Here is a 12,358-nt window from a genome sequence, read left to right as displayed (position 1 = left end):
GTATCAGGAGAAAGGCAAGTATGTACTCTAACCTCTTCGTCCAAAGTTTGCATCTGCCCAAGCTGGTACTTTCACCACCATAGGTGGGCATATGCTTCTAAAACCAGGCCCTCAGTATTCCCCAGAGAGATTCTCTGTGGACGTGCAGAAACTTGATCATCACCTCCCCTACATTTTTCAGAAGGACCGACATCCTCTTGCCTTACCTCGGCCATGTTGATAAGGCCAACAGCTAGAGTTTTGTAGCCCAGAATGGTCCGGTTTTTGTACCGCTTCCTCCTCTGCAACATGATCTGCAACTTGTTGGCGTCTCGCTTCAGGAAGTGGGGATACTGCAAGAGGAGTCCAATGGAAGCAGAATGCAAAATAAGCAGCAGCTGAGACTTGTACAAGTGCCAAACAGAACAACAATGAAAGTGGACAAAGAATCATGACTTTTACTGAAACCAAGTTAGCATTCAAGGTGCTGCCTTTTGAGGCCCAAAAGACTTTTCATCAGGCAAAGATGAGTCAGAACCGACTATACCACTGAAGATGAGTGACAGAGCGGTGCTGCCCACCATGGACAGCCACTTTCATTTCTCCCCAAACATAACACCCTTGTGGTCTAGTATGCTCTCTCAAGTGAGCAGGAAACCACTCGCAGACAGTTCCAAGTCATACTGTGTGGGCATGATGCACCATGCACAATCAACATGTTTCACATCTTGAAACCACAGCACTGCCACAGGAAACTTTTGGAGAGGATGAGAAAAGTTCCCATCGCTGCTTGCTCCCACTTTGGGTCAGGGAGAAAGTTCCAAGTGCAACTGCTGTGTTCACACTGAAGATAAATGGGCAGGATCCAAACCGGATCACGTGACAGTACAGCTCAAAAGTTTGACACCCCCACCCCCCACCCCCCCGGTGACTGGTCCAAGAAGAGGCACTGGATGAATTGCTCTGGAAGAAACTCTTAGTTAAAACAAAGAGCACAAGATTAGGCACTCCCTGGATTTGCATTGGCCCTTACTAGTTGGAGCAGGAAGACAGAACAGAAATCCACCTCGGATAGACATTTCAAGAACTTTCCAGATGCAATTCGCACCCTGAGCAGCAGTGGTTCAGAATGCGTACAATTTAATGTTCCTTACAGGTCCAGGGTCTTCCAACTCTTTTGTGCTGGGAAGTGGTTAATTACACAGCGTAAAAGGATTGAACACTCTCACTGGAGTACAGGAAAGAAATGAGCTAGAAAGCTGCGCTCTAACGTATCACGAGATCAACACAGCCCAGAACGGAACTGCGCCCCAAGTTTGTCACCCAGCTGGCAGAATGTGGCAATGTTTCCTCGTAAAAAGGGGGCATTTAGAGAAGCTCGTGGATTTCACAGAAATTTTCCTTCAAGAATCTCTATTAAGTCTCTTTATGGGGAAATCTGGAGAGCTATAGCTTGTCAACTGGTTTCTTTATGTGTCATGCTGCCTGAGATGATTGTTGAGAACAATGGGACACTCAAAGCAGGGGCAGTTCCATGATTTGAGAGGCCTGGGCAGAGAACGCCCAGAGCCCCCCCCCCCCCCCGCCCCTAAATCCACCCCAGGGCCCCCCTCATGCCTTTCTTCCCATTCCCAACTATACCTTGCCTCACTGAAAGAAAGAACCTCAGCGCTGAATGAATCCACAGACACTTCCTGGATCTTCATGGAGTGGAATGCTCTACTGCAGTCCTAGTGCCTGCCCAGTTCTCCCCCCTGCCCTGCATCCCAATTCTCCAGTAAGTTTTTTAAAAGTTATTTTAAGCGCCTCTTGTGTCGCCTGTGTCAGATGCTTTATTCTGAATGCTATTAAGCTTGCTACCGTGACAGAGGAGCATTTTAGTGCCTCTAAAGACTATTAGCAGAATTTGCCCTACTAATAGCCTTTAGAGGCACTAAAATGCTCTTTCATCACGGTAACAAGCTTAATAGAGCCTAGGATAAAGGTTCTGACACAAGCGACACAAGAGGCGCTTAAAATAACTTTTCAAAACTGGGGCTTCTTTAAACGGCAGAAAGGCGAAGCTGTCTTTTCTTGCCACGCCACCATGACAACATTTTTATCTTTTGCTGAGACAAGGTGTACATGTGCCTCCTTTGCCCACTTGCAAGTCCGCCCCCCCCCCACTCATGCTCAGTCGCCTGCACCTTATGCTCACCCTTGCCCCAAAAGCACTGGCCAGAGTATGCACCTCGGAATGTTGCAGCCGTTGCCACCAGGAGTGCTACCACTGCACCCACCCGCATGCCCTTCCTCATTTATGCTGGTTGGTGCCAGGGGAAGTGCATGGGTGTGGAAAGGGGGGAGCAGGAGCGGGCTGCCCTAGAAGCCCCGGGCCCCAGCAGTTGCCCCACCTCAGCATGACAATACGTTTATGATATTTTTATAATGTGTAATGCTATGGTAAATGCTATTGACGATTATATTCTTTATGTGTTTTTTGATGTCTCGCTATTCATCATGTTATGCTTATCGATGTTGTTTATTTATTTATTTCTTAGTTTTCTATACCGCCCTATCCCCAAGGGGCTCTGGGCGGTGTACAACATAACATTCTATCACAATAATAAACAAGGGAGCAAAACCATTCACATAGACATAATTACAAATGACATAGGCTCCATCAATTTAAAAATAATTACTAAAATCCTATTAAAACAGCAGTTAATACATTAAAATAAAAGGTGTCCAGTAAAACCCACATTTAAACCCTCCCCAAAAGAGGGGAACGGTGGGTCCCATCAATATGAGGGGTACCCAGATGTAAAAGGAGCAGAGCAAAAAGCAGAATATGTTGACTGAATATGCCTAACTAACTGATGTTTATGTGATGATTACTGTTACTGATATTCTTATTGTGCACCGCCCTGAGCCATTCAAGAGAGGGCCTTATATAAATTAAATGTACGATATATGAAAACACATTCACTATTCCTCACACCTGAAAGGAAGGCAGATATGTGGCTGAGGCAATCCAAAGAGCCATTTGCTGACCCTAATGCTGCTTGAGGGCCCTCTCGTGTAAATGATCCCCTCCAAAACCTCTGTATCATTAGAAAGGCTTGATCAAATTCTGGAAAGGACTTCCAAGACAGCCACAAGCATTTGAAACACACCCCTCCTAGGACCTGACCATAATTTGGCCAGGTGTACGGTACCGAGGAATGATTGTTCAATGGCAATGTAAAAAAAAAACCCTCCCAGCTCTGTGTTGTGTGGTGTTCCCTCCTGCAAAGTACAGAATTCTGCAAAACACTTAACAATGGTCAGCTACACAGCTGAATTCTGTTTACCTGCAATGAGAAGGTTAGCTGAAGCTCGGTTTCCACAAGTCCACTGACAGGTAAGACAATCTCATTGGACCTCAGGATCCTCTTGGAACCCTGCAATTCACAAAGACCAAGAGGCATTTGGTTTGTGTGCAGTTCTGAGTGCTCATCGACGGAAAGTGCATTTAACTCCCAGCCCCCTGACAAGTAAGAGGCACAATAGCTCTCCAGATACCAGTTTGTTAAATTTGGGGGCTTGATCCATTTTAAAGGTTTTAGTCAACATGACGAAACAAGGACGTAGGTAAGGGGGTTTTTTCTCGGGTTCAAACACCCCCATTCATGTCCGAAGCTCCCCCCCGCCCCGTTTGTGGGTTTTAAAAACATTTTAAGTGTTTTTTGTTTTTGGCCTGCAGGGGGCGCATTGTTTAGGTTAGCAGCACCAAAACTATCAGGGATTGTTTGGGGGACTCTTCTGATGATACTACCCAGGTTTGGTGAGGTTTAGTCCAGGGGGTCCAAAGTTATGGACTCCCAAAGGGGGTGCCCCATCCTCCATTGTTTCCAATGGGAGCTAATAGATGGGGGCTACACCTTTGAGGGTCCATAACTTTTGACACCCTGAACCCTGTGGGAGTTATCATCAGGAGAGTCTCTTACTGATACCACCCAGGTTTTGTGAAGTTTGGTCCAGGGGGTCTAAAGCTATGGACTCCCAAAGGGAGTGCCCCCAATGGGAACTAATAGGAGTTGTGGCAGGGGCTGATGGGATTTGTAGTCCATGAACATCTGAAGAGCCGCAGGTTGCAGACCCCTGTTCTAGAGCATTTAGACAAAAGCTGAGGATTTATGGAGTCCAGCATTTAACAAGGAAAATTGGCCGGAGAGGGAATGGAACTCCCAAATGCTGTCGGAGCTGGTAAGCCTTGAGACTGCCAGATACTCAACAAATATACCTTGAAACCTGCTTGTTCCTTCAATATACCTACCTGAAGTTTCACTGCGATCACCACGGAGTTCAGATCCTTGTCCATTTCTTTCAGCATGATGAGCTTTTTCAAGGTCAAACTGAATAACCTTTACAGAAAGACAAAAAAAACCCCTGCTAGTTACAAATTAATCACCCTTAGAGCAAAAGTAAGAAATAGATCATTTCACAGCTACACTGGCCAGCTGCTTTTTTAATGAGGAAGCAATTTATTCCTCTTGGACTGTACAGCAGATTGTTGCAGAAGGATGATTACATCGCTGTTTCATTCTCTTTGTACTGAGCAAGTTCTCTTTCCAGTAACAGCCAAGTCTTCCAGCTTTCTGAAACAAAAAATGCACTTTGGGGTATTTCCACTTCACCTGGCATGAACATGCCAATCTTAATCCATCTGGCACACAGTGAAACTTGAATGACAAAGGCTCTCCAAGCTCCAAGTGTGTTTTAAGGACAGAAAACAGATTTTCTAAGCATCACTTGCTAGGAGAGGAAGTTGCCACTTCAAATTTAAAACAAACAAACAAACAAATACTTGGTTACTAGAAAGCATTCCTGTTCCAAACAGGCTTAAGACTGTAAATGTAATATAGTCTATAGATCAGAAAGTAAACCATCACCACCATCCCCATACTGGGACTACTGTTAAGACACAGGCACAGCCCCTGCTGTGCTCTTGACAGCAAGCGGTCACATTTATTTAGCCTGCTCAGCCCTGAAAGGTCTGGGTAACAATTTTATGTAAAACATTTCTATGGTGCCTTTCCCCACACACGGGGTCCATAAATCACTAAAACACAACACACTTTTACATCTCTCTCTCTCTCTCTCTCTCTCTCTGTATTTAATATTTATCATATGGTTCATGTTTCCCATATACACATGTTTAAAAAGCACTTATACAATAAATCTCAAAACCAATTCCTAAAAACCATTCCACTATTTTATGTAGCCAGATTCAATAAAATAAAATATAACAACTAAAAACATTACACAGGCAACATTGCCAGGCCATGAACATGTGTACGTGTGCGCGGTGTTTGTGTGTCCTTTAAAATAATTAAATAAAAACATATAAAAACACAAAGAGTAGGGCTAATATGAGTTACTACAAGAATGTAAAAAAAAAAGATTTCACTCACTGGTAGAAGGCAATGATAGATAGACACACATGAATTTCCCAGGAGGGGGGGGGGGGTTTCAAAGTTTTAACACCACGACAGAAAAGGCCCTTCCTTGGGCCACCACCCATCCAGCCTCCAGCAGGGGCACCTGAAGCAAAGCCTCCCAAGGTGGCCAGAGTGGATGGGTAGGATTGCTTGGTAGTGGGCAGTCCGTAAGGAATGCTGGTCTCAAGCTGCACTAGAACTGTAAAGGTCAATAGTGATGTCTTGAATTGGGCTCAGAAGCAAACGGAGCCATTGTAGATGGAACAGGACTGGTGATGTCTTACACACTCCGGGCAACACTATGCTGTACCAACAGTGGGGCAGTGTCCTCAAGGACACTTAGAGCACATTGCCGTAATCTAATCTAGATGAGACCAGAGCATGCACCATAGTGGCTAAGTAGTGCCCTTGGCTTTAGTGTCATTGGTATATCCAGAAGCATCCCAAGCTATGAGCCTGCTACTTTAGGATGAGTACAACTCCATCTAGAGCAGAAGATATCTCTAGTTCCTGACCAAACCTTCCCCCAGCCCAGGGGTCTGCAACCTGCGGCTCTCCAGAGGTTCATGGACTGCAATTCCCATCAGTCCCTGCCAGCATGGCCAATTGGCCATGCTGGCAGGGGCTGATGGGATTTGTAGTCCATGAACCTCTGGAGAGCCGCAGGTTGCAGACCCCTGCCCCAGCCAGTGGCACTTTTTTAACACATTATGTACAAGAAATCTGAAATAAATGTTGCAGAAGGTACTGACAGTAAACGAATCTGAGAATGCAGATAGATAACAGATGCACCAGGCTCACAGAGTCATATTGGTATGGACTTTCCCCCCACCCCAACACCCGCTCCACCGTAACAATGTAAAAGAGACCATTAATGCACAAAACAAGACATCCAGATTCTTCACGCTACTCCAGTCCCAACATTTTCATATAATTGCTCATCAGCAGGAAGCCCATTTCCATCGCCTTGTACTGATCAATGTTTAAGTAATTTGGACATTAAGCAAAACAAGAAGAGAAGGAGAAGAAGAAAAGTTTGGATTTATATCCTCCTCCTCCTGTAAGGAGACTCAAGGTGGCTTACAAGCTCCTTTCCCTTCCTCTCCCCACAACAGTCACCTTGTGAGTCGGTGGGGCTGAGAGAGTCCTGAGAGAACTGTGACTAGCCCAAGGTCACCCAACAGGAATGTAGGAATGTGGAGACACATCCGGTTCCCCAGATAAGCCTCTGCCACTCAGGTGGAGGAGTGGGGAATCAAACCCGGTTCTCCAGATGAGAATCCACCTGCTCTTCACCACCACACCACCCTGGCTCTCAAAAGGACTGGAATCTGGATCAGAAATTCTTTTCCAGGTTCTAGATGAAAGAATCAGAATTTCTTTTTCCCTTCTCTTTTAAAAAAGATGTTTAAAAATCACAGACATTCCACGGTGCTTTGTGGATGTTCAGTCATGAACAAAACATCTAAAGGAAACTAAAAAAGGAACCAACACAGGAGGTAAAAGCACAACAAAACAGAGACGTACTGGCAAAATCCAACAATCATTTATACAGCAAAAACCCACAGCAGGGACATTCAGAGTCTTCCAGACAACGGGCCACCCATTCTTCAATGCCGTTCTTCAAGAGAACAGTAACTCACTCTGGGTAGACTTAATACCACCTCCTGGCCCCATCGAACAACGGTTGGTTACTTACCCATGAAAGGTCCTTCTCCTCTGAGCGAATGAGGACATCTTTGAAAAATTTCCACTGCATGCTAGGGAGGTAAGAACTAGAATTCTCCTTCCTGCTTCCTGTGGAGATCACCCTCTGCTTGTTCAGTTCTTGGACTCCAGCCAGCAGTTAAAGATTGCATGCAATAAAACACCTTCCATTGTTAACTTTATAACTGTGTTAACACCGAGTAAGAGTTCGATAAGAGGGTATAAGAAATAGAACAAGGCGGAAAAAGTAGTGCCTGTTGATAAAGAGGACGTGGGAGGGCAAGATGTCCTCATTCAATGTACTGTCGAAGGCTTTCACAGCCGGATTCAACTGGTTCTGGTGGGTTTTCCGGGCTGTGTGGCCGTGGTCTGGTGCATTTTGTTCCTAACGTTTCGCCTGCATCTGTGGCTGGCATCTTCAGAAGTGTATTGGTTCCCCACCCTGGGACATGGACAATATACCCCACTAAATTTTCCCTTCTCACTTAGACACAGTGTGAAACAGACTTTTCTCTGTGATACACTTCTGAAGATGCCAGCCACAGATGCAGGCGAAACGTTAGGAACAAAATCCACCAAACCACGGCCATACAGCCCGGAAAACCCACCAGAACCTGTCCTCATTCAGTCAGAGGAGGAGGACTTTTCACCAGTAAGGTGAGCTTGAGGACATCGTTGAGATCTTTCATAGCAATGCTCCTATTTGTTGGGTGGGTATTGTTGTCTGACTGTAGCGCATGGCATACTCTTGTCCAGAAGACAGCATTTGCAGGGCTGTTGATCTTATAATGTCGGATAAATGTAGAAATCGATAACTTTGCAAATTCCTCCATAGAAGTGTTCTTGATTAACGCAGCATTGGTAGTTGTGCTTCTGATGGAACAGGCTGTTATCCTAACCGGTGGGTCCAGTCTTCATGCTTTATAACCTTCTGTGATGCAGTTTTTGAGGCATTTGCTGATGGTGGAATTAGAGAACTTGTTTCCTTGATTGGGAGGCGAGATGGCTACGAACATCACCTTAGTTTTTCTAACGTCTTGTGTTCTGATAATGTCGGCCTTGAGGGCTCTTCTGACATCAAGTTCATGCCATTTAATCTCTTTGGAATGTCTAGGTTGAGGGCAGAAAGATGGCAGATAAATTTCCTGTTGTCCGGGAAGGCAGTGTTCACCTTGGGACAGTTCTGAGTACTACTTTGTCCTCGTGAAACATACATAAGGATGATTCAACTGAGCTCCGATTTCTGAGATTCTCCTTGCTGAAGTGACTGCTACTAGGAATATCGTTTTCGTTCTAAGGAATTTGAGGAGAATGTCAACAATGCATTCGAATGAATGTTTTGCATGCACATTTAGAACGGTGTTCAATTTCCATGTAGGGAACCTTGGACCTCGTGGAGAATCTTGGGAAGTAGCTCCCTCGGGAAACCTAATGATATGAGGATGTTTGGAAATTCTCCATCCTTCTAGTCTAGGAACCTCTGTGGCAATAGCTGCCACTTGTCTTCACAGGGACACGGATCATAGTTCTGTTCTCATCCCATCTTGTAAAAATTTCAGTAAAGGATTGGGAGTAACAGGTAAAAAAATTTTTTGACGACACCATCATACAAACATCTTCCAGATTGAATGATAGATTCAATTGGTGGAGTCCTTCCAGCACAGTTAGAACTGTTTCTATCAGAGCTGAAGTCTGATTCTGTGAGGTGGTTCCGCTCAACTTCCTGGTCAAAAGTAATCACTGAGGTTCTAAGTGCCATATGGGTCCCAGTATGATGAGGTGAGGAGGAGACCAGGTTGCCTGAACCTCTGGAAGCCGAGCTAGCACCCTGTTCCTTCATTTGGACTTGGTCACTGTCCCTTTCACCTGCTACTGAGGAGCCAGTGGAAATAGTCGCAGTCGCCATTTTGGAAGCCTCGTCCTTTTTGGTGCACCTGCAGAAGGTGGTGGCTGTGGCTCCATTCCTTCAGCTAAGGTAGCTCTCTGAGTCATACCCCCGGAATTATAGAAGAGCCCCCTCCAGGGCCGGAGGGCCCTCCAGTTTGTCTTCTGTGAGGAGTTTGCCATCTGTTGGATGGTTGCCTGTTTTCCCCCTTCTTTTTACTCTCTCTGCTTCTTTCTCAGCCCAGACTAGCAGGAGATTAGAAATTGAATAGGTAGAGGAGAAAGGTTAAGGGTAGAATAAACAAATAAAGGCTAAAAGTGTTAGTTTTAAAGTAATGGCTAATTAATTGTTGTTCGCCAACCATATCTGGCGGTGGCGAGGGGTGGGCGGGGTACAAATGTAGTAAAATAAAAATAAAATAAAAATAAGTAAAAGTATGAGGACAATATAGTATGAAGATAGTATGAAGACAGACAGCAAAGGCACAAGCTGTCTGTTCTCCCTGTAGGCAGGAAAAGAAGTGAGCAAGATGAGGGCAATCTCCACAGGAAACAGGAAAGAGAAGAATTCTAGTTCCTGCCTCCTTAGCAAGCAGTGGAAATCACTGAAGCTCAGAGGGAGAACTGTCTATCAAGACAGCCTGCAACTTGTAACCAGTTTTTCAAGCCCTCGCACAATACCGTTTGAGCTCCAGGAACTTGTTTAGGATTCCCAGTATCCCTTCTGACACAGACAACAAGAAGAAATGGCAACTGCTGACTTTAGCATATACATGCTCTGCATGTGTGTTGTGTGTGTGTGTGTGTTAAGAATCAAGTCACTTCTGACCATGATGATTCTGTGAATCAAAGTCCTCTGAAACATTCTATCATTAACAGTCTTGATCATGTCTTGCAAACGGAGGGCCATGGCATCTATTACAGAATCAATCCATCTCATGTTGGATCTTCCCCTCTTCCTGTTGCCTTCAACCTTTCCTAGCATTACTGTCTTTTCTAGTGACTTGTCTTCTCATAATGTGATCCAATTTCAAGAGCCTCACACCAGTTTGGTCATTTTAGCTTCTAGGGGGAGTTCAGGCTTGATTTGATCTAAAACCCACTGATCTGCTTGTTTTGGCGCTCCAGAGTTTCCATAACACTTTCTTCCAACCACATTTCAAAGGAATCCACTTTCATCCTGTCAGTCTTCTCTACTGTCCAACTTTCACACCCATGCATAGTAATAGAGAATACTATGACATGAAGTAACTTAGTATTAAGAATCTTTTCTAGCTTCTTTACAGCTGCTCTTTCTAGTCTCAATTTCCTTCTGATTTCTTGTTTGCAGTCTCTCTTTTGGTTGATGATGGAGCCAAGAAATTTAATTATTTCAATTTTCTCACTGTACATGTTAAAGTTGAGTAATTCTCCAGCACCACATAGATGGTGCTTCACTCCAAATCCCTGGAGTGCTTCAAGTAAATGTTAAACAGCTTGAGGAACAAAAACGGATCCTGTGGAACTCCATGACACTTGTCTCATGCCAAACCCTGTAGGGCAGAGCAGTATCTTGGTCAACGGTATAAAAAGCACTAAGAGATCCACGAAAATGTTCAAGTCCTGTTCTCAGATTCTCAGCATGCAGGTGACATGCTGTCAAGTGACCCTAGTCCCGTCCTCATCTGTGATAAGCAATTACGAAGGCTCCCGTGACATCAAGACAGCACAGGGATGTATTTTAAAAATGGACTTGCAGAAAGATGCTGTAACAGAAATCGCTAGGTCATTTCAGGTTGAATTATAATTCTGCTCTACGTTCTTGCCGCGGCTTGGCTCACTGCTAGGTACCCTTCTGTTTCTCTGCCCGAATTCCTGGATCTTAAGGTTCAAGCGCCTTGTCAAATCTTCTCTTGGAAAAATATTCCCACACTCATTTAGATTCTTCATCTACTGCACAAAGTTTAAGGTTTCCTGCAAGCAGCTAGCTCAGGGGTCTGCAACCTGCGGCTCTCCAGATGTTCATGGACTACAATTCCCATCAGCCTCTGCCAGCATGGCCAATTGGTTGCAGACCCCTGAGCTAGCTGATCAGTGCTAGTGCTGGCAGATCACCTCCACCGGGGAGGGGCTAGGAGTCAGTGGTGGAGCACCAGCTTTGGGTGGAGAAGGTCCCAAGTTCAGTCCAGGTTTTTTCCAGTAAAAGCATCTCAGGTTGCAGGTGTCAGGAATGACTTCTCACTGCTTAAGGTCCTGGAGAGCTGCTGCCTTTCCAGCCAGAGCAGACAGTACGGAACAAGAAGGACCAATGATTTGTCTACGTATAAGTCAACTTCATTTGCTTCTAGGAGTCTCCATCTCTATTGAAGAGCAGCCTGAATAGCTCAGCTTAGTCTGAGCTCATTAAAACCTGGAAACTAAGCAGGATTGGCACTTGGATGGGAGACCACCAAGGAAGACTGGAGTCACTATGATCTTGGGCTAGTCACAGTTCTCTTGGAACTCTCTCAGCCCTACCTACCTCACAAGGTGTCTGTTGTGGGGAGGGGATGGAAGGTGATTGTAAGCTGCTCTGAGACTTCTTAAAGGTAGGTGATAGTACGCTGGGAAAAGGGAAAAGTGGGGTATAAAAACCAACCTTCTTTCTCTACGCAGAGGAAGGCAATGGCAAACTACTTCATGTCTTGCCTGCAACGCCCTGTGAATAGGGCTGCCATGAGTCAGTGATGATTCCACAACATATTCTTCTTCTGCATGCAACCACAGCAGTGCCACCTATAAATTACGATTTCAGTCCTCAAAGCTTTCACTTAAAAAGGTCAGGTGCAAATTGGCCAACAACTAGCCTTTCCCTCGGGCGGATGAAGTCAATTACTGTTACGCATCTTCTAAGTCCACAAGCATTAATCTACTTGATCAACAAAACCTTCACCTTTTTTTTTTAGTGTACCAGTGAAGCTCAGAAAAAGCAAAGACTCAGAATTGTCAAGGGTTCTGTTACCAGACGGGCCACAAATGCTCATCTCTCTGGCCAAATGGCATGGAGAAGGGAACTTGATTATGACTTTCTTCCTATAAGATCCCCCAGAATAATCCTGAGGGGACTTTAAAATGTTTATTTATGGAGTCGAAATTAACAACGGCCTTTGCTTTTAACAGCACGTGTAGCCGGTTAATCTACTGCCTTGCTTTGGAATGTTTACTAAGTTTTACTAATTTTTTTCCTGTGTTTAAAATTCAATACATTCAATAAATCCAGACAGTAGATTCGGACAAGAGTCAAGTGACCACCCCCAGGTTATGTAATGGGAAGCACTGAGTTGCGAAGCTTAGGAAGCTAATGACAG

General features: G+C 44.9%; 1 protein-coding gene across 3 annotated transcripts in view; it reads right to left on the bottom strand.

Annotated features, from left to right (window-relative positions):
• The window catches only part of PACS1 (phosphofurin acidic cluster sorting protein 1), a 112,006-nt gene that overhangs the window by 50,900 nt on the left and 48,748 nt on the right, over positions 1 to 12,358 (bottom strand). For all 3 annotated transcript variants that reach the window (XM_048511461.1, XM_048511470.1, XM_048511477.1), the window contains exons 2-4: positions 4,277 to 4,364; positions 3,312 to 3,401; positions 207 to 332 (exon numbers count right to left, since the gene is read on the bottom strand). In XM_048511461.1, the coding sequence (XP_048367418.1) occupies positions 207 to 332; positions 3,312 to 3,401; positions 4,277 to 4,364 (304 nt within the window). The remainder of the gene's footprint in view (positions 1 to 206; positions 333 to 3,311; positions 3,402 to 4,276; positions 4,365 to 12,358) is intronic.

The sequence above is a fragment of the Sphaerodactylus townsendi genome, linkage group LG01 (assembly GCF_021028975.2).
Source record: "Sphaerodactylus townsendi isolate TG3544 linkage group LG01, MPM_Stown_v2.3, whole genome shotgun sequence".
NCBI lineage: Eukaryota > Metazoa > Chordata > Lepidosauria > Squamata > Sphaerodactylidae > Sphaerodactylus > Sphaerodactylus townsendi.
The sequence above is the reverse complement of the archived record's forward strand: the minus strand, read 5'-3'. Positions and strand labels throughout refer to the sequence as shown.